Source organism: Harpia harpyja, chromosome 3 (assembly GCF_026419915.1).
Source record: "Harpia harpyja isolate bHarHar1 chromosome 3, bHarHar1 primary haplotype, whole genome shotgun sequence".
In the NCBI taxonomy this organism is placed as follows: Eukaryota; Metazoa; Chordata; class Aves; order Accipitriformes; family Accipitridae; genus Harpia; species Harpia harpyja.
The window spans coordinates 15360070-15383425 of record NC_068942.1 but is presented as its reverse complement, the minus strand read 5'-3'; the positions used below and the strand labels follow the sequence as shown (position 1 = coordinate 15383425).

General features: G+C 38.6%; 1 protein-coding gene across 7 annotated transcripts in view; it reads right to left on the bottom strand.

Moving 5' to 3' along the window:
• Window positions 1-2515: 2515 nt before the first annotated feature.
• Window positions 2516-23356, bottom strand: part of FBXL4 (F-box and leucine rich repeat protein 4) — a 63704-nt gene continuing 42863 nt past the window's right edge. For 5 of the 7 annotated variants that reach the window (XM_052781456.1, XM_052781459.1, XM_052781458.1 and 2 more), the window contains exons 7-9: window positions 14460-14531; window positions 12926-13238; window positions 2516-5011 (exon numbers count right to left, since the gene is read on the bottom strand). In XM_052781456.1, the coding sequence (XP_052637416.1) occupies window positions 4848-5011; window positions 12926-13238; window positions 14460-14531 (549 nt within the window). In that variant the 3' untranslated portion in view covers window positions 2516-4847. Of the gene's footprint in view, window positions 5012-12404; window positions 12477-12925; window positions 13239-14459; window positions 14532-23356 lie in introns of all 7 variants that reach the window. The other 2 variants (XR_008234301.1, XM_052781461.1) reach the window with 2 other exon arrangements.

Genomic DNA, 23356 nt, shown 5'->3' with positions numbered 1-23356 from the left:
AAATCTAAAATCATAGAAATTGTCATCTCAGTGAAGGACAAATGCCTTCATTTGGGAAAAATGTTGACTGTGTCCACCACGGCATATACAGATGCATTAAACCAGGAATTCCTAGCCTAGTAATTTCAAAAGCTACAATTTACGGAATCATTGCAAAAGAGTAATAATGAACATGTAAATCAATACATAAAGTCACCCCCATACTCCATATAATAAAATGCTACATTTTATCTAGTTTTTGTAAATTTAGTAGTTCTGCAGATGTGACGTGGGAAACATATCCCATGAGATGCAATAAGTACACACAGTAAGAACCAGGACTAAACACACAATTTTTGCAAGTGCACAGTGGGTAACATTTCTGATGACAGGAGAGCAGTTAAACTAGTCATAGTCTTAATTATAGCAATATGAAAGATTATCAAAATAGCTGCAATACATTAATTACGTTTGCCCGTTAATTTCATGCATTAACAGAACTATACATATAGCCAGTTAGGTATATCAGATTTCAGAACAGGGAAGGGGGACACATTGCCCCTCTGCACCCCCCCCCCCCCCCCCCAACCTCACCAGACATACCACAGGCATTGGCAACGACTCAGGGGCAGAAGTAGATCCTGGCATTTAAAACACTGACTTTTCAAGTTGTCAGCATCTCTTTAATTTGCTTCTTTCTAGATAGATTTTGGAGGGTTTTGAGGTTTGGGGATGGACCTTGTTCCAGTCTTGGTTTTTGCTATTCCAAGACAGGTAGTACAGCACTGGATGGAATTAATCTCAGTTTAGTATTCTAAAGCCAAGTATCTAACCTGAGCTAAATCACAGCTTCCACAGTCTCCAGAGAGGCTCTCCAGAACATGATTCATTCTACTTTCCTTAAATATCTATCTTAGGAGGAGATTAATAGCTCTCTAGAGGTGCCCAGATTCCTCCCTTAAACTAGATGTCTAACTTTCAGAGAGCTAACATTCAGTGAGATGAATTCCACTCACTGTGTACCACAATTACTGGACATCTTGTATCTGGAAAAGTTGGCATGAGAGCTCCAAGGAAAGAATCAGGCAGTAAATTCAAGGGTCTTCCTGGGTTTTTTTGGGGGTCTGAAATTTGGACCTCCCAAGTACATGGGGATTATAAGGTCCAAACTCCTATGCAAAACTCTTCTTCCATATAAATCCTGCTCACTAATGTATTTAATCATGTGCATGATTTAAACAACAGAAACCCCATCCACTTCCATAGAGCTATCTAGCCAGACAGCTCAGAATTATGAATACAAGCAAGTACACTATTGAATTGAAGCCTTCAAGAGTTGGGAAGATGCTTTAAATGGTAAAATTATCATACCAATTTTTAAAATGACCAAAAGAATGATGTATCTACCTACATGCCATCCCACACCAATTTCATACAGATAGTACTGAAGCTCCCCTTTAGCTTAAGAACAGGAACACTTCAGAGCAAGCCTCTTTTTTTTGGACATGTTAGCAATGTTTTTTTAATATCTGTTGCCAAAGCACATCTTTTACAATGCTTCAGAAAGACAGACAAGATCAAAGGACGAGATAAAAAAATGGAATATCCTTAAAAGCAGAATTTAGACAACATGACTGACGGACGGTCTAGTGTTGGAGATGACGACCCAATTCCAGAATAATTAAATTCCTCCAACTGAGGAACTACCATCATTCATTTTGGATTAATGAAACTAAAGTTTCCCTCTATATGACTGCTTCACAAGGAGACAGTCCACAGTAGTTATTGGACTTTGCATTCATACTCTACCATACCCTATAATACCTTTCACGTTTAGACAAACCAAAAGGCACTTTGGCAAAGCAACACAGGAAATCCAGCACACCTCCTGTCCAGGCTTTTCCTGCTGCACAGGTGGAGAGGAACTCAGTCTCCAGGTACAGTAAAGCAACAGTTGAAAACAGAACTGCTATGAAACATCTTTTGGTATTACATTCACCTCACAAAAGTAATTCCTACATGAAAAACTTTGAGATTTATACATATAAGTATGTACACACATACAAAAAATTTTCATACACACAAACATATGTGTGTATATATAATTTATACACACATATGTATAAATAGATATACACACATATGTATAAACAGATATACACACATAAGTGTAAAATAGCAGAACTAAAAAGACAGTGATCTATTCTTGCTTTTGTGACGTATAAGGAAGGTCTAAAAAAGCATGTTTTCTTTCCTGGAAATATTAGATATGTCAAGTCTGCTCTATCCTCTCTTTGATGGAAGACTTCTTGGACGTATAAAGCCATAGCTAAAAGAGCTTCTTACCCTGATTGAAGGTTGAAGTCTACAATTATAGATGGAAGTCTTTCCCAATTATTTCTCAGCTATTTGAATTAATTATGCGTTAGCAATAGCTAAGTTTTAAATAGTCCAAATAAAAAGTAGACTTCCATTTATCTTTCAAGGGACAATAGAGAATTCCTGACAAAACCAATTTCAAACAGAAGGCACAGCATAAGAAAAAAAAAATCCTTTACTATGAACAAAATGTCAATTTAAACCTCCTTTATACTACCTAAAAAGCAATAGAGAATGAAATCCTTTACACAGACATGATTACAAAAATACTTATTTGATTCACGGATGCTGTGGAAGTGAAACTGTATTATTTACCAAGTTTACCAGTTTGAAGGCACAATGGCTATCACTTCATCCACATCCCATTCTATTTACAGAATCTGTAATCTGTATCTAAACAAACAAGAAGGATCTCTAAGAAAAAAAAGGAGATAAACACAGATGCACCCTGAGAAGTGAAATTTCACAACAGACATTTGTTTTGAAATACTGTTCTTTGTAAACTCCCATTATCTGAACCTGTGTTCTCCTATAACTAGAACAATGTTTAATACTCAATTACAATGAAAAATATTACTTGTAGATAAAAAAGTCAGAAGTTAAGTTCCCAGAAAAATAGATCAACCCAAACCTGATTGAAAGAAATGAGGTCTCACACAGAATCACACCAAAGCTGACATCTGTTAGTGTGGAAAAAAAAAAAGTAAATCAATCTAAAGATCTCTGACAATGTCCAGTTTTCTGGGGAAAGAGAAAAAAAAAAAAGGAATGGCATAATCTAGTTGGAAATCCCATAGTGCCATCTGTGTGGAGGAAAAAATCAAAAAGCCAACTCTGCATGCCCTTCTTTGGATCTGGAATTCCCAAAAGATTCTGTAAAATTTAAAAATCTGAAGAGAAAGGTCTTTCTATAAAATCAGATAAATGTTCTGTAGCTGTTTCATGACATGGTTTATAAAGTATTGGCACCAGCACAAAGAGTTCAAAGTGTTCATTCAGGAGTCACAGAGATCGTCAAATCTTTAATGATTCGTAGCAGTCCTCTAGTAGTGGTCGGTTATTTACTGCATAAACTGGTATTCTTTGCCAGTGATCTTCAGTGCAGTAATGTACTTCGCCAGACAAAATATTTTTCTTCTTATTCCAGTAGGTAATAAGTGCCATCAGTACAAGAACAGTGGAACCAATATCAAATGACAGGCTATATTTCATGGTCCATATTCATCAACAATAGCTAAAAGGTAAAATTCTAAACTGAAGCTGTACATAACAACATACAAGAAAAAAAAAAAAAGAGAAAAACTTCATCCAAGGAAGTGCAAAAGGAAGAAACCTCTAGAATTTGTCCATCAGTGTTAAAAAGAGAGAGTGCAATAGTACTTTGACCCATCACCTCCTGGAAAAACAAAAAAACCCCAAACCAAAACAAATACAATACTAAGGTTTGGTGATTATTAAATCACCAAATCATATTGCCCTTGTTTCAAACCCACTATATTTTCATTGCTGTTTTACTGAACAAAGATGTTTGGTTTTACACTTGACAGTAGATTTGATGCCAGTGTAAGGGACAGTTGCTAATGCATTACCCTAAGTTCTATTTTTTATGGTACTCTGCATGATAACCAGATGTATCACAAATCAAGTCTTGACCATGACAGAAATTTGAAAAGAAAATTGCTCTGGAGTTTTCTACACATTACCAGTTACAACACTAAGTACCTGACTCAAACTTTATATCCAATACCAAGAAGCAGATGCCAATTTTCTCTTTTGTTTCTGTTCTAAGTTCAGGTGAAAGGTTCTTGCATTTATCTGTTGTGTTGCTTAGGCTGGACTGTAAAACATCACTACATCTATTTCAGGTGGAGGAAGGAAGAAAAAAAAATGTATCAGATAGAATTCATTGCCACAAAACTGAAGACGACAAAGTGTCTTTTCAATCCATTCTTATACAAGCTTAAACAGGTTTTCAAACAACTGATTATAGGCCAGATCATAAGATCTTATGTTGCAGGCCAAACTAGAATGCTACAGTATCTGTGTATGTATATACAAATAGATCTGTATACATCTATATATACACACACAAACACATATACATAAAGAGGAAGCACCCGTCTCTTTCTTACTGCTAAATATTGAACTTCTGCTTTTACCTGGATATTAACATAGCTTATTGTGTGTAACACCCTATAAAGGGACATTTAAGAAGACATTATTAATTTTCTTCTCATTAAAGCCACACATATGGCTGGTATTTAAAAACATGCAGTGCCACCAATTAACACAGAGTAAAACAATTCTTAGGTACAATATCAACTCTTTAAGAAATGCATAATATATTTAAACGTATTTTACCCATTTGTGTAGATAATTAATACTTTCCACTATTTCATAGGGGATTTATATTCTTCTCAAAAAAAGTCAGCACAAATTCACAGGAAACAACTCTGTCAAACAAATTCCACAGCAGCATATGTAGGGAGTCACTGGGTGAAACTCTTTTTTATGAACACACTAGGGAAGTTGGCATTCAGTTCTAGGACAACTCTATTATCAATCTGTGAACAGAAGGACACATCGAGTAAAGAAAGATCTTTACAAGACTCCAGCAATTTTCTTAAAGATGCAGGGCTTACCATCCTCGTCCCTGTTCAAAAAAAGAAAAAAAGAAACGAAACAAATTGTAAAGTTACTGAGAATATGATAGCTTTTTTTAAAGCTGCTAATACTGTGTCATGAAAAAATGCTGCTACAACACAATTTTTATTTAGATTATTTCAATTAGATTTCAAATGAAAAGCTTCTCAGAGACAGTGCAAAATTTTCATCTTTAAGAAGCTTATTCTATTTTCTTAACAGCTTAAGTAACTCCATCATTTTCTACTGGGGGGCAACTTTACAACTTCAGGGGAATCTCTAACTACAGAACCAAGTACCCAAAGCCACAAGACCTCCCAGTGACCAGATGCTGGGCTTTGGCAGCAAGCAACACAGCATGCGACACTCATGCTCTCATGACTCTTCTGCTGACTGCACTGACCAGCACAGCACACAAACTATTGTGGGCTACTCCAATTCCAAACACATCAGCAGGGCTTCTAGGACTCTAGAGCGAGTGGGTATTACGCACACGCACGGGCAGTTGTTCAAGAGACTAGGAATCGTACCTATATATGCGCTAACTGTAACAGCAAACACACTGCTTACCCCTGCTGAAAAAGTGACCACAGTGACTGAACTCCCAAGCATCACACAGCGTCAGATCAAGCATGGGATTCAGTCAGAAATCAAATAAATAGGTGTTTATAAACACACGTCCACACACCCATTATAGGTGATGGAAATCTAGTCAGTACAGTCAATGGTGCATAGCACATGATTCAGCTGACTGGGCACTGGGGTATGATTCAGTTGCCTGAAGTGCCTAGAGCCCCTTGGGGTTCCTTACACCGTGTAGGACATCCACACGGAGCTGGCAGACAAGACACTGGACCCCGAGGAGGAGATCCATGTCTTACTGGAACGGCTGGAAGCCAGGCAGGTTACTCCGGGCAAGTGAACCAAGCCTGGATGTCTGCAGTGGGCTAAATGGCTCATCAAGCTCCCCCGGCTCTAAAAGGAGTTTAGACATCCAATATGACTGCAGACACCTGCTGGTAGACACGTCAACTTACACAGCTCCATCTTGAGCTGAATTGCACCTCAAAAAGCCATCTAGTCCACGAACTTGTCTATGGCCATGGCCGATACTGCTTACACAAAAAAAAAAAAAAAAAAAAAAAAAAAAAAAAAGCAAGAGCAGATTTTTAAAGCAGCTTTTCACTGGTGGATCTTCAACTGCCAAAAATTATCAGTTTAAGGATTTCTGAAGCTACCTTTCATGAGTGCTACTACAGTTCAACTATATGTTAAAAAAAAATAAAAATCAGCCTTAAACCCCCACTGCCTATTAATTGCAGCAGCTAAGGGGCAATGAATAATAAAGAAGCAGCGAGAGATCATTCCCAGTTCACTATTTCCACATCATTCATAGTCCTATGGACTTCTCTTCTGTTCCCTCAAGGCTGCCTGTTTTCCAGACTCTTTTGCATCTCAGATGACCCCTGTTGTCTTGTTTCTGCACTAGTTTAGTACATTTGAAATTAGATGACCAGAACTATACAGTGCACTGAGCACAAAGTAACTGTATAATGAAGTCTTATAGTGTTTTCTCCATTTCTTTCCTAAGAAATCCTAACCTTCTCTTTGCCCACTAAAATGACACTGAGCAATGAGCTGATGTTTTCCAAAAATTGTCCACAGGATCTCCTTCCTACAAAACAGTAGCTAATATAAAGTGTTGTCGTCCCCCCCCATATGCTTAGTTAATGTTATTTTGCCTCATACAATTACTTTGCACTTGATGCAACAGTTTTTCTCCTGCTTTATCATCTGTTTACTAAGTATTGTAAGATCATTCTGCAATTTTTCAGTGTTAATTTCTTCACCTTAAGATTTTTGTACCCCAAATACCTGTGTATTACCCTCCGGTACAGCATTATTCACCCCTTTGCCTGGATTACTTATAAGCAGATCAGTACAGATCCTTGGTGACCACAGTCGTGACGTAACTTCATTGCGAAAAGAGATGATATGTTCTTGTCCTCTGCTGTCTTTGAAACACTCATAATCCAGGAGAAGACAGCTAAGTTACAAAAGCAGAACAACCCTGGCTAAAGCTTTTGAAAATCCAATCCCCTGTGGACTGGATCAGTGCTCACCTTCACCAAGAACTCCAAGGAATTCTAAAAGACTAGAGAGGCATAACTATACTATCCTCACAGGGATGCAGCTCTCCTTCAAAATACTGTAACAGCCTTTGCGTCCACTGACCTTCTTATGGTTGCAACTGGTTTACACAGAGCAAAAGACGATCTTACTGTTTTGTAGCTTCTAACCTGTACCCTTTACAGAAGATTGTGCCATGTTTGTAACCCTTCATTCCTCTAGTGCTGAGGCTGATTTAAGTGACGGATCACACGACAGAAATAGTATTTCCACAGCCCTGTATTTGAGCTCATTTAGAACCGCTGCATAAATACCATTTAGTCCTAACAATTTATTATTGTTCAATGTATTGATTTGTTCAAAAGCTTTCTGTATTGGCATTCCAATTTAAGGCAGCTTTCCAGGCTAATCTCCTGGAAAGAATGGCTCTGATGTAGCAACCTACTTGATCCCCCTTGCCATGAACACTACTGGACAGACAACAGTTCTGCAATGGCCTTCTTGTATCCGAGGGATCCTTCACATCTGGAATATCCACCAACCTCAGTAACTCTCCTGTAAACTTCTAACATATCTGAAACACAGTTCTAGCATTTAGCTTTAGTCAACAGTTCCTTAATATCTCATACTGCCTTACTGTGATTTTGTTTCACTTTCTAGAGCTCATCTTCCTATTTTCCTTCCCTGAACAGGATTCATTTCCAGAAAGATGCCTCTGTTTTCAGCAGTCTCCTGTACTCTTCTGCATAAGCAAGGGTGTATCTAAGTGTGGTCTTCACTTCTTCTATGGTAGGCTCTCAGATTAGTTGCTTTGGGACATCATTAACGTCACTCAAAAACAGTCTTTGCTATTATGCCCCCAAATTTTACCTCACCCACATGGAGCTAATCAAAGCTTGTCATTATTATTGTGACTATTGTTAACTCCCTTATCATTATATGATCACTGTCACCACAACAGACTGGTGCTTGCTGTAACAGTCCCTATGGCCATACACAGAAATTCTGTAATACGCTTTAGTTATTCACTTCACTTGACCATAAATTTTACCATAGTACCACTGTTCTACCATCAGGATCTGCTCTACCATTCCAACTGAAGCTCTAGGAGCAAAACATTATGCTACTCATCTTTCTTCTACCAAGCCTTAAAATTGCTACTGCATCAGTACCTTCATTTAAAACCAGTCTCATTTACGCATCACAGCTTTTACGCTTCAAGATCCAAATGTGTGTTTCTACAAAAATGCTAGATCTAGATGCCTAGCCACAGATTTTTGTGTAGGACATTCTTCATTCCTTCCTACCTGAACTTCGACAGTTCTCCTACCGTTTCATCTAAGACTAAGATTTTTAATGGATTTGTAACTAAGTAGGACATCCTAAATTGCATGTTTTACTGCACCTGTTTCTTTTTTCCTCCTCAGACTTAAAATTTCGTGTTAGGAAATACCTTTTTCTAAAAGCTAAAAAGGCCAGTAACCTGGCTGGGGTTTGGTTATTCACACCACGGGATAAGCAAACATAATCTGCAGTCTTTCTTTTATTTATACCATGTACAATTAATGATGCATCTTTCTTAAAAGCACATCCAAAAGCATTTCAGAAGTGTAATACAGCATATTTTCCTTTGCTTTTGAAAGACTGACGATGTATCCTGCTAGTTACCTATATAGTGCATTTTTCTGGAGTTTGGAGGCTTTGGGACCTTTGTTATTTATTACAACTTTTCCTACATGGAATAATAGGCCATTTCTCAGAATAAATACATAACCAGTATATTAAAATCTGCTATTTAATTTTGTTGTTCAGTTTACTTTCTGTAAAAATTCTCTTGGTAAAAGGCACTTTTGAGTAATGATTTCTTTGCTAGAACACTTATGTTTATTAGCTGTAAATGATTTCATTTATACCTATCTTACATCCAAGTCTTCAAATTCTAGAGCTGTTCAGGAGGCCTGTGTATCATGGCTATAAAAATTGCCAGAGCTCTAGTTTCTAGGGCAAGGGATACTACTACACACCAAATAATATTTAACAGTAGAGACCATGAAAATAACTAGCACTATTCCCTCAAACATTTACTTTTCTTTTCCTCCCCTAGACCAGCCAGATTAGCCTTTTATTCTTTACATTTTTCACATTCTTTACATTAGTCTTTATATTTTATTCAGTCTACACACAACTCAGATTCAAAATTTTAACATGCTACACATTTTCATGTTTGAATTGACTAACTACGTGTTGATGCTCTCAAGATAAAGCTGCAAATTTTGACAGCTGGCAAGGGGGCAGCTGGGTTTTCTGTTGCTCAGGAAGGTGTGGGAGGTGTTGGTATGTAGATAGGAATACATGAATTTTGTGGTAACAAGGATGTCTACTTTTCACTACTCTTTCTGTGCAGGACAGAAGCACTTGGGACTTTAGGGGAGTGAGGTTAAGAAGACTTATTCTTCATCCTGGACAGCAGCTGGTAGCCCCACAGCAACAGATCTAAGCAGCTGATATGATGTACAAGAAAAGCTTTTGGCACTGCCACTTCAGGTTGTCGTCTACTTGTCACATTGCTCAATGCTGATCACAGTTTGAAGACTAGATTTTAACTACAGGTCTAGAGGTGTCCACTTAACTTTTGATAGCACTGGATTACGTACTCCATCACTACAAAACTGTCAGATGATCACAGCTGGATCATGCTACTGCAGGGTGGAAACCTGCCATGTCAGTCAGTGGAAAAGATGTGGGCAGAGAAGAAAATGATACTTGTAAGCAGGCAGCTCAGTATGTAATGGGTAAAAGAAAGCTCTGAACTCATGTACTCAGTGACACACTTACAACATGCTTCCTCTTCCAAATTGTATTATAACACAGCAGATGTAGATCCAACCCATGATTTACTGATTTTTTTAAACAGAAATTTACTTTCTGAAGTACATTTTACACACCACAAACACAGCCACTCATCATACAATGCTTTACATGGGCCAATAAGTTTATGGAGCCCTTGGAAACTGGCAATTTTCATCTTCTACAGAGTCCTCTGATTCTGCAATAAGGAAATTGCCAAACAACAATGGAAAGGCTACGTAAAGGACAGATGGGTAGCAAGCCGCAGGACCTACCACCTGAAAACAGCATCCAGGGTACACAGAACATTCATTTTGTAATACTTAAACAAACGACACACAGTTCAACAAGATTTCTTTCAGAGGCTTAGATTCCTCCGGTCCTGATGCTATTGTGATAAATAATCTGTAACTGAAAGAAGAATTTCTCCCTGACAAGTTTGTAAGTTCTAACAACTGCAGAGAGAAACCAGCATAGTATTGTCAATGCTGATGACTACTTAGGTAAGTGCCTGTATACAGCAAAAAACCCTCAAGCTTTTACATGGCTTTGTTGAAGCAAAAGAAGTTCCCTTACAGCATGCACTGCTAACCTAGCAGCAATATTTCTACACTCTTTACAATGCACGTACAAGCCAGACATTTCTGTACTTGGGAGATGACAAAGGATATAATGAGAGCACCTCTCGTTCATTCACATCACAGAGAAGACCCACTGTTCAAGGTTACTCTTGCAAAGCTGAGCACTGACCTCAGGCCTCTAACAGCTTCAGACCTGTTGTCACACTTCTTCAGAAGGACAAAAACATATTAAGCATTTATGTAGCTTAGAGTAACAGGATGGCCCCACATCAGCTGCCAAAAGTTAGAGCACATACAGAGATTTATGACTTTGTTGGTACTCCTGCACTGTGAGACACTAGCTCTTTAGTTCAGACAACACAGACTTCTGCACTTACATGGGAACACCTGGCAACTCTACCTCCAGATGACCCGATGTTCTACTTGACAACTCTTTCTTTTAACCACAGACTATAATGGTTCCCGCATTCAAAGAAATGAACACAGTTTCCTCCCTGTTGCCAAAAAAGCTGGGTAACTCCTTCACATATATCATGTTACCTTGTACTGACACATTTACAGCAGAAGACAACCTTTTTTCCACCCTACTAAGTATTCCTCTGAAGGAAGAAAGTGAAGTCTGGAAGGTGGATATTAAGGTTTTTGGTAGCATCTTGCAAGTAATTCAACTGGATATCCCCTGGAGAACGTGCAGTCTCACTGGGAAAGGCTGACTCCAAATCCACTTGGCTCAGGAACACTGGTAAGCACCCAGGGAACAGAACAAATTCCTTTACCACGTTCACGTTATTTTTTCACAAAAACATCAATAAGATGTCAAACTGAATTCAAACGTGAATTCAAATGCTAGAGAAGTATGGCAACAAACCTTCACTGCTGGCAGAGAGGCAACAGAAGCAGCAGACTGTCCATAGGCTTAACACAGCCAAACTATTCATTGGGCAGCCTCTGGTGTAGTGAAAAGGTCAGACCACTTTGTGGGCAGACACAATGCCATTGTAATAGAAATGCATGGAAGTGGGTGGTCAGAAGAACATACGTGTTTATGAAAGACCTCATTCACTGTGCTGTTTGGAAATTTTTCTTGTCTGAATAGGGAAATGCGCTCTTGATAATCTAGCTACAAAATAGATTCCCTTAAGGATACACAAAACATGTTGCCTCCTGTGGACATATACATCAAGTCTCTACAATTTGTACTAGGTAGAGTCAAGTTCATCCTCCTTTCCCTTGTTGGTCAGAAGGCAACTTTCTCAGTCAGAGATGAGTAAAACTGTATTTGATTATAGAAGAGTGTGCTAGCTATACTGGAGTGACAATCTGAAGCTATGTGGTAAATTTTTTTGTAATGAGAAACGCTGATAGCCTTAAACTTGCTTGGAACATTATTTGAGTTGAGGGCTCTCAGTTCTTTCCAGCATCTCTCTCAAACTAAATGTAGTATTTTCATTAAAATTGTTAAATATTAAAAATACACAGTACAGCTACTTTATTCCCTTTCATTTAGATCATCTTTTTTCAACTAACCCTGTGAAAATAAGTCAGTAAAAGCATGAAGAAATTTCTTCCACATTGATGTCACAAATATCCCTGCTGTCCTACATTACTTTAAAAATAAAACCTCATATTCCACCATCAAAAGAATAAATTCAGTATCACGCAAAACTACATTTCTCAAAGTCCTTACTCAAGGGTCCAAAGTATATTTACTTTAGATTTCTAAAAATATTTTTAGCTATAGAAGCTGCAGAGGATTAGAAATTTAAGATTAGCTATGCTTTCTGCCCTTCAACACTTCTTTCTCAACTTACTAGAAAGTGCATTTTAAGTTTTGCTGTTAATTACCTTTTCCTCTTTAATGAGTCAAATTCACTTCCTGGTAAAAGTGACAAAGAAATTCAGTATTTCTTGGTGTATCTGTATTGTGCAAAAGCAGAAATCTGTTTATTGATCACAGACCTGCACTATACATATACTTTGTCACACTTCACAGAAATAACAAACAAAAGCAGAAAGAAGAATAAGAAATTGGATCTTCCAACAGTCAAGAGAAAAATTTCAGTTAAAAAAACTAATGGTCATGAAACTAAAAGTTATTGAAAAATCTTGTACTTAAATCTCAGTTTAAGCAATTCATACTAAGCAGTCAAATTACATGGTTGGTGTAAATCCACTGGATTCTGAGTCAGAAACTCACTGCAGTGAGTAAAACTTCCCTCGGTTTTTTTCATATGCTAAACCATAATTTTAAGAAATATTTATTTAAAAATATGTCTAGAAGACAGTTTTGTCTTAAGGACTCCTTTTTAACTGCAAGGCTTTTGAGACACAGTAAGATAAATAACAGTATTCCTCCATTTTCTTACCCAATATATCCAGTTGCCGTAAACGCGTACAGCTAGCCGCAAGCTCCTCAATGTCTGTGTCACACACAGACCTGTTGGCTGTAAGAAAGAGCTTTTGCAAGTTTGGGAGTTTACGTGCAAGGTTTGTGAAACAGCCCGTACTGCTCTGTAATGTAGGGCACCAGCCAAGATCAAGTTCTTCCAAAAGCTGGCAGCCTGAAGCCAATTCTGCTATTCCATTTTCAGTTATGTTTTTACATCTCCACAAATCCAGACTGCGAAGCTTTTTGCATTTTGCTCCCATCATGCTTGCTATAAGATCATAGTCTTCAATCTGCAAGGAAAGCAAACACTTTGTCATGTATACCATCTTTCCAGACATACATAGGTGTTTCAAGATTTGCTTGCTAACGCACCTATGGATCCGTCTTAAGCATTTGTCATTTCTAAAGAGCTCTGAAAATTATTCACTGTAGAGTACAGCGAGGTCTACTTTTACAGAAGACAAAAATAAAAATTTTTCTATCAACCCCCAGACATAGGTACTTTTAAATTCACTTAATACTAAGGATCAGTGAAAATGCAGTGAGAAGTTTATTTTCTTTGAAAAGCCCTTCTTTTTTGCACAGTTGTTTTTCCTTTAAAAGATAAGATTAAAACTGTTTTTATGACCATAAGCACTGCAACCATAAGCACGTGCAGACCAAAGACTGTCCTTATTTCCATTCTGGGTTGATTAGTTGCTGCATCTTCTTACGGAAGTCTTATGAGTTACCTTGGGCAAGCCAAAGGGACTGAAACAGGGTCCCACCACACAGGCAGAAGGAATGAAATCCACCATCAGAAACCACAGGAAGACAAGGACTGTTGGAAAAACCTAGTCACGCTGTCTTCCTCTTCTGTCCATGAGTCAAAGCAGGGAAGGCTGAGCCAATTCTGCTTTGTCCCTTCCTTCCTGACCTAGGAGGAAGGTCAGCTAAGTCTCCCTGAGGAGTGACCTGGCGTGCCGACCAGCAGGGACAGCAGCAAGCCAGAATCCCTCCACGCACAGCTCTGACGCGCACGTGCAGTACAGCTCAGACGAGTGCCCTGCAGGGACTGCTGCTGTCCCTGTATTCTCTTTCTTTAAACCAATGAGCATGCCCAGCAAGTCCAGGACTCAAACAGCTTTTGCTGAAAATATTTCTCTTGTGGTTATTACTGTAGGGTTAGACACAAGCATTAATCTTCTAGGCATGATGACCTGGTCTGAATAAAAATAAGTCAGTCTTGATTATTAGTTTTGGAAAGAAAAAGTGACTATGCATATAAAGAATGCCCCCAAATTTAGGAAAAGGCTGAAGAACTGGGAGAAAGCCTACAAGCTATGTTTTAGGCCTGCTAAACTAGTACGTAACCCTTAAGTATATGACTAAGCTGCATTCGTCTTGGACCTTTCAAGAGAGTATAGTACAATATCAACCCAGCATTTAACACGTCTTTGTGAAACATAAACCCAGACTGAGTTCCAAAGCAAGTGTGCGTGCATCCTCCCCCCCCCGGTGTAAGTACTCACCATGACGCAGCTGCCCAGGCTGAGGTGCTGCAGCTCCGAGCAGAAGTTCAGAATACTGAGCAGGGCTGTTTGCTGCCACAGGGGAACACATCAGAAGAAAATATGGAAAGTGAAACAAAGAGAAGAGGTCAATTAGACATTAAAGGCTGTCACCACATTTCCTGAAATACAGCTCAAAGCTCTGTTACAGACACCACAAATGCCACTTAATGAGTCCCTGGGTACTCTACCCATTGATTGGCTTAAAGCAACGGTAATCGTTACAAACCTTGATGCAAGTCACTTTGGATGTGGTTTTGCATTGCCCTGAAGATACCTACATACCCATGACCTATCCGCTCATTTCCCACAGGAAAGCTGCTGAAGAAGTATGGCAAGTTCAAATAACAGGCAAGACCAGCCCGAAAACACAGAGGGCTGGCGACATACCAGCAGAACAGCGGAGGCTCTGACATTCGCCGATCAGCTGCAGCCTGATGGAACTGCCAATAGAGCTGCGCAGCATCAGGACCGAGCTGGGGACTTTAATGTCAAAGGAGTCTCCGTGCTGACAAGGATGCTGACAACCATTGAGCACCTGTCACTACTAGCATGCAGACTGAAACAGATACAATGTGTATTTTACAGTCGTGTTCCTGCCATTTAACATGGCCATTCTTTTCAGAAAGTACTGCACATTGCTCAGCCTGAAACTGGACTGGAACATCAGATGCATCTTACAAAATGTAAAGTACATGGCTGTTCTGTTCCACAACAAGGGAAATTTCAAGGGTTTTTATTTGTGCTTCTAAAGATACAGAAAAGACTCTTCTGCATTCTCTGTAGCCATATTTTGCTTTGTAGCTGGAAATACACACTGTGCAAGAAAGAACGTAGTCTGGGATTCACATCACAAATAGCTGTGCATCATACTTAAAACATTCATCACTGTTAGGACTTTGTAATCTGTACAAGCTTGAAAATGGGAGTAAGTTTCACAATGTATTAACAATAAAAGTCTGTGGGTTTCTACAGGATATACAACAGTTTCTAGCAGAAAAAACCCAAGCAATATACAAGGGACAAAATAATCTACTGCTAATAAGTGGAATTCCTACAACAACAGTAGTCAACAATATCTGTACGCGTGGGTATTATAATTTATACTGGTTTTTTGAAATATAAATTTATATATATAAATTTATATATATATAATATATATATAAATTTAATATTATAAATTGTTTTCAGAAAGTTTACAGTTAAATGCTTTACAGTTTCCTCTGTTTGTTATATTCCAACGAAACTTGGCAGGAACATGACCCTTTGTCATACCGCCATGAAGAAGTATCTGATCCCTTGCACTGAAAGTCTGGCAGATACACAACAGGGACATAGCATGGGGTATTCACGGAGACCATTTCAGACATCTAATTTAGGTGTCTCCAGGGAGCAGTTAGAAACACCCAACACTTGACATGTATAGAACCTCAGCTTCCAACTTGGCCTTCTAAGATTTGATTTCCCAAAGGCAGCCTAAAAGTAGATGCTATGAGTAAGCCTTCCTCACATGTATCTTTGCAGAGGTCTTAAAAGTCACTGTCCGCTCACTTGCTTTACTTTCATTCATGTTTTTAAAGAAAAAAGTAGCTAGGGAATTAAACACAAGAGCATTAAGACGTCATTATTAAAGAGGTAACACTTAAGAACACTTTAAAGCTAGTAAATGTGTAAATATCCAATACGTTTTAAATAACATACTTAAGCAAATGCTACATTTGGATCATTAACCCCGAATAAACAAATTACTCCAAGAGAATGAGACATAGTCTTTACTATTTAACTTAGGGAAAGCTATGAGCTTTAGAACCTACTCAGGTGCACAAATTAAAAGCTAAATCCTCAAACCCCTCTCTACAAACCTTAAATATCAGAGCTAAATAAATCAGTCCCTGACCACACACACAGTACTAAACAGGGTTTCTGCAGGTATTCAGGTGACTCCACAGGAAAGCTGAATACTTTGCTGCATTCCACCATGTTTTTTAGTAATGGTTTCCAGACTGGAATTTAAACACTGGCCTTAAAGGTTGGGAAGCAGCAATATCTTTCCTTAATTGACACAAACAGTGCAAAAGTGAACAGTCACTCTGAACAGCTTGTAGGATGTGAGATCAATTCCACACTCCCTCTTCTTCAGAGAGGAGTGAAATAGGTAGGAAGACAGATATTCATAGTTATCTTGATTAGATAACTGAGCTACTTTTGTTAACTTGAACAGGAATTTGACACATCGCTCAGAATACCTTTTTTAGTCGCTCTCTAATTTGAGACAGTCGTTACTGTATTGATGTGCAGAGTCCACGTTTTCAAGGGTCTTTTCACAACCTATAAAACCTAAAGTATTATTTTAAACAATTATTTAAAAAAAAAATCAACTTTAAAAAAAGCACTAGGAATGTGGGTAATAGAAGGGAGCTTGGTAGAACACCATGTCATACCATCACAAATCGTGCCAAGTCCAGCCCAAGAGTAAACAACTGCTTACTCAACAGTAATTATACCGGTTATATTAATTCCTCTTCTGGGGCACATACATGCCCACACACAACTCAGATTTCTTTCAGAAGCAGTGTCTGTTCTTCTGTAACTGAGGTGGGGTTTGCATATGTCAAGAAAGAAGAAAAGTCCTTTATGCGTGCCTAGTTGTGCCACAGTCAATTGAGAATCCATGTGGCAAAGGACATGAAAATAGCAGGAGAGAATGGCAGCCCACAGAATCTATATGCACTACATATAGAAGGACTATCATTGTAATAACCTGTCTGTTTCAAGCCATCTGTCTGTACAATTCATCTCTCTGACTTGCAATACAAGATGAGTGATAACACTCCTATTTAAGCAAAGGAGAGGAGCAAGGCAATCACCCGACCCTGAAGCTGTAACCTGAAGGCCAAACTTCAGATGTTACCAAGAGGCCACCTAAATTCTGGATCAGCAAGCTTTAACCTGAAGAGAGTTTAATTTCACTTTCTCAGCCAGAGACAGTCAAATCAAAACTACCCATGTAATACCATTCTTGAGCCTAGTAGCCAAGACGTGTAGTTTGGAGATCTTTTGAGTTTTCCCTGAACCAAAGGTAAGGTTTGGCTTTGAACCTGCTTCCCTTTACAGAGACTGAGAAAAGAGTGGATGATTTAAAAAAAACCCCAAAATTAAAAAAAACCCACCAAAACAAAACAACCCACTCTAGAAACAAACTTAAGGTAAGAATTACTTTTTCTTTGTGGAGCAATGTATGGCATGGCTTCAGTGGTCTAAATTCCTTCTGCCATCCAACCCAAAACAAAACCTACTAAAATACTCATTTTTATAAGATGGCACAGACAACAGGAAGAGTCCAAAGGGGCCAAATAAAATGGTGTACCCTGTCCTCCATTCCCAGGAAAGGTGTTTTCAGATGAGGAAAACATACAGTGCAGGAGTTGCTTTAAGAGAGAAGACTCTGATGTCAAACTGATCAGAAGGATATGATACTGCTGCTAAACACAACCTTACAGAGCAGATGATAGAAATATTTTAGGGCATGGCAGTTAGTCCTAAACCTCAGAAAAGGGAAGCAGACTGCCTGAAGAGTCTCTGAAGTCTTTATGAACAGGTCAGACAAACATCTGTCTGAAGGGACATCAAGAGAGTTGATCCTGCCTTGGACGAGAGAAGAGATGAGATTACCGCTTAAAATCCTAACTTAGTCCACATGAGACCAGTAAGCTGTCTCCCCAAACATGAAAGTCCTCCACTCTGTGATACAGACCAGCCTGGAAGACATTTGTGTGTTGTGTATATTTCAACTAAATAGCTGATACTGGACTAACTTGTATCCTACCTGTCTTTGTAAAGACCTTAGACATCACACATAAGTTTTGACTTAGGTGTTGCAAGAGCGTTGCTGGTTTGAACAGACCACCCATCAGTGGAGAAACCAAATACTGGTGCCAGAGTAATACACTTGGCAAGACTGAGTCTTGCTTGACTTGTTTCAGGATTTTTTTGCATTCATGATCCAGCAGGAAACGCAAATAATTTCTGATGTTAGTATGATGAGGAAAGCATCCAACAGAGAGCCTGAGCTCAGTATCTGTTCAAACAGAAAACCCTTCTGTCTGTGCCAGATGTGTCTCACCTGTGAAAGATGCACTTTAAACATTTGACCATTTACTCATTGCAGCTTCATTGTCAAGTAGTCCAAGATTAAAAAAAAAATACAAAAGTTTTAAAAAAATACCAATTATGCACTATAATATGGCTATCACGTGAAGGCTGCACTATAATAAAAGGCATGAAAATAAGTGCACCACAGTGTGCCTTTGGAGGATTAAAGGAAGAGCTTAAGAAAAACAACAAAGTTTTACTTTTAGGGTTGGGATAGGGAAGAAACAGTCTGCACCTTTTTATAAACTTTATTTTTATAGAGAAATCTTAAAAACTACTTTTAAAATTGTTACTTTTGTTTGCTGGGAACAAACAACGGGCTGTTTTTTCCCCCCTTCTCAGAAGAACCATGTCTGACATAAGTCAGGAATTCTTCCAGCCTCTCAATGAAACAACTTGAGAGCCTGAATCTTTTACAAGACATTTATTCTCCTGCAATTTTTTCTTCAAAATTTTCAATTAAATGAATGCTGAAAGTAATCTTAAAGTCTCATTAAAGACTGCTGCCTCCCTTTTTTAAATATGGTTTCCCTTGCTTGTTCTGATTTTAAATCACAGAGTTACTAATTCTCCAGTTAACCTCTTTGTCCAAGAAAAAAATTAATTATGCAGGCCTTAAATTTGGGGGTTTTAACATTAAAAATTTAAGTTAGGTGTAGAAAAAAAAAATTCCTTTAATAACCCCCCCCCAATTGCATTACATGAGAGGACACCCAAATTTGTATTATTTTTTCTTACCATTTCCAAATGACAACCTCATCTCTAGCCCTCTCTGCCCTATCCCCCCCAAACCCTGTTGTCTCCGCTTATGTTCAAATACTTATATAACGTTAGTTGCAGGCAGATATCAGGGAACATGCCTACATTTGCAAGCTCACCACAACAAGAATATTGCATTTTTCCACAATATCAAAGAATTAATATAACAACGTTCCTAAAGACCACAATTTCTTTTTCATATTTCAGTTACTTATCTCTCCATCAAAAAATACATCTTGAAGAGCCTTTGCAGTGAGTTGCCTTTGCATATACATTTATTAGGTTGTTACATTTAATAACAGGTTCTATCACAGTATTTACCCACATTCCTAGGTTGCATTTTCATCTTACTCTACAGATCTATGTTAAAATATTGTAAAAAATATTTGCTTTTAGGTTAGAATCAGGGTCTTTAGGACTATATTAAACAATTGTACTGGATAACATATTTAGACAAGCTTATTCCACAAACAATCATCTTTTCATAAGACAAACAGGAAAAGCATCAAAACATTTGATCAGCCTGCTAAGAACGAACTGTGGAACCCTGAATATCCAGTACCCAATCACCAGCTGCCACATGCTGTTTGTGTACAAATCGAATTTACATTTCTCAACACATTTAGCTAAAAGTTGATACAGCAATTAGGAATTACTATAGGACACCAAACACTCAGTATACATTTGATACCATGCAGTTATATTTTTGGAGCCTGTTTATCTGCCCGAGCACCTGACGATATATTCCATCTAGTAACAACTAATAATCTGAGTGAAAATCAAAGACAGAAAATTCAGCTTTGCCTGAATGAGGAGGGGTGAATGTGGTAATAAGGAGGTAACTCTGCAGGGTACTTTAAATATTCTGTCTTCCTAATAAAAGTCATAGTTAATGACTTTTGAATGAATTCCTTAAAATTCTTGGAACCTGAGAAGCAGACAGAAAGGAGAACTGGAGAACTACAGACCAAGGCCAGGTCAATGAAATCTTCCATGTTTCTCTCAGCCCATCAATCGCATCCATATTCTCAGAAGCTGAACCTTCAGCTGCACAGGAAAGTTCCTCTGTTCATGATCTGGGCAGGAGCTTCCCTTTTGTTCCCCAAAAGTTTAAATTTACAGCAAGGGAGGTTGGGACCAGGTGACTCAGCCAGACAAACACACAACTGTGGGAACAGATTAGTTCAAAACATCTCAAACTTCAGCACGCACATCATGAATGCTACTTCTGCCGCTGCGGAGACAAACGCCCTTCCTGCGCAATTGCCTTATCCTGCACACAAGTATTACTGCACACACATTACTGTGTACAAAATGACTTTGGGAATTTTCCTTATAGGTAATGCAAGGCCTCCAGCATGCCACAGACTAGAATTATCCTGTTGAAGAACCAAGTGAGACACACCACACATACAAAAGACATGAGAAGTCTAAATCATGTTTTTCTGCATGCAGTCACAAAGTAAAGACAATACAGAAATTAGCAAGTTAACATGCCCAACAGGTTAAGAACTCCTTCCTTAAAATAATAGTAAAAAAGATCTGCAAAGTTATCACAAGTAGAACCAAACCTCTTAATGCTCAACATACACACATGAAGAACCTCATGGTAAAACCAAAAGCTGACTATCAAGACGATGGGAAAGCAGATAGGAAGGAAACCATGACTTGCTTTAAGAAAACTACAAACAAGCTCTTGGCAAATCAAGAAAAGAAATCATGCCTGTGGTACTTACCACTTGACATTGAGATAATCATTTCACACTAGTTATTTATTGGGATTGAGTAATCTGACTCAAAAGGGTACATGGAATTTTTTACAGAACAGCCTGGCTACCAGAATCGAGGCCAAACTTTCTGAAGGGCAGACTAGCGAATACAAGTTTATCCCCTTCCAAATTTCACACCGACAGTTCAAGCCTCCTTTGGTAAGACCCGTCCTACTTAACAACAGTCACATCCTGCTTTTCACCAAGGATGTGTTTCTGAAAAGTGCAATGGTTAGTGATCCCACAGGCAGCAAAGTAGTTTTCCCCTATAAGAATTAACGTAACAGTGGGGACACGTGCAGGGACCTAAGAAATACACGCTGGTTAGTACAGACAGGTCACACATGATGTGATCATCACCTGAGAGATGTGATGGCTTTTAAGCTGGCTTCAAAACATCATCCACATCGTATGTGGTCTCTGGGTATTTCAGTGTTGTGCATTAAGTCCCTATGTACACGCACCCACTCTGAATTCTTACAAGAAATACTGCTTTACCACTAACCAAATTCAGCTGCTTCATCTGCAAGACCAAACGCCTGACAGCAACCTGCTAAGGGTAACACCCTCACTGCCTCTTTCAGGGCAGTTACACCTCCATCGTTATCACTATCCTCCTCAAAATCAGACAAACCAATCAAAGGTGAAGGATGCAAAAACAAGGTAATAATGACAGCTAGCAAAGCAAAAGACCAGGCGACTGGCAGCAGAGCCCGAGCAACGGCCAAAGAAGTAACAGAGAGCAGAGCATTGCTGCAGCTGAGCACGGCCCCACCACCCGGAAAGCGAGCTGCCCTGAAGCCCACTCACCTCTCTCGGGGCAGGCACTCTCACGCAGGGGCTGGCAGGAGGAGTTTTCCTGCCGAGCCCCACGTCTCTCAACATGAACCCTTCAGACAGAAAAAGGCTGCTGTGGTCTACGGCCGAGCCTTTGGAGAGAGCCCCTCCTCAAAACAATAACCACAGGAAACATCCCGAACTGTCCTCTTTTGTACGGCAGCGTCCCCTCACTTTACTACAAATTGACAGATACAACTTTTGCCAAAATATTTCAGAAAATGAACCAAATTACTTCTAATTTCAGGGAAAATAACTGAGACTCTTAACTAAATGTTAACTCTGTCTTAGGACTTCCAGAAATACCTTAGTGAATAACAACTGCAAGGAATCTTGATGGCAGCACATCACTTGATTCATTTTTTTAAGACTACAGCTATTACTATATGTGACTAAGGTATCTTTGGAATGGCAATTGATTTCCATATGTAAAACTGGGTAAAAGGAGGTTCTAGTAAGACTCCTTAAAAAATAAAAAACCAACAACCAATACTGCCCCCACCAGTAACACCGCTCAGCAACAAAGTTCTTCCCTCCCATTTTGGCTTCTAGCAGCAAAAATACTGCAGAAACATTGTTACTGGTGTCTTCCATCAACTATTTGAAAATATACATTTATAATTTATCACAGTCTTCATGTTAAGCCAGTGAAGTTCTGTTTCATATGTACCACACCAAAAAAGGTTTTACCATACTAGAACTACCTGTGGCAAAAACCCCCAACCAACCGAACAACAAAAACCTCAGATGAAAGCAGACAATTTTATTTCAATCTGAGTGCCACTACTGCTACAAATATTTGTAATTACAAACACCTCATGCAAATGTAAAAGGTAATCTTGTTAAGATTGTCAAAAGTAATTCAAAATCTATATAAATTCAGAATACATTTTTTTTTCTTCCTTTGGCATTATATAGCACAAAAAGAAAGCCAAATATCAACTGTTTGGGTGTGGGGGTTTTTTTGGCACAGTCTCTGAAAGAACTATGTCAGAAATTACTTGGCATCTGCTATTCTAATACAGTAATTAAAAAACACATCAGATGCAAAGCCAGAATTCTGTAAACTTCTATTAAACCGTTCATTTTGAAAGGTACAACAGGGCAAATCAATATTGCCTATAACAAGGTAAACAAATCTACTTCATGAATTTCAAGGTATTGTACCTCAGCATTTAAAAACCAACCTACAATAGTCCCCAAAAGCAATTATTCTCACAGAAAGAAGAATGTAATACATTAATAATGCAGAAACAAAAGGTATAGTAATGGTGAAATAAAATTCCTATCTAAATCTGCTCCAGTAAAGAAACTGTAAAATATGCATCTGGTCTTTTATTT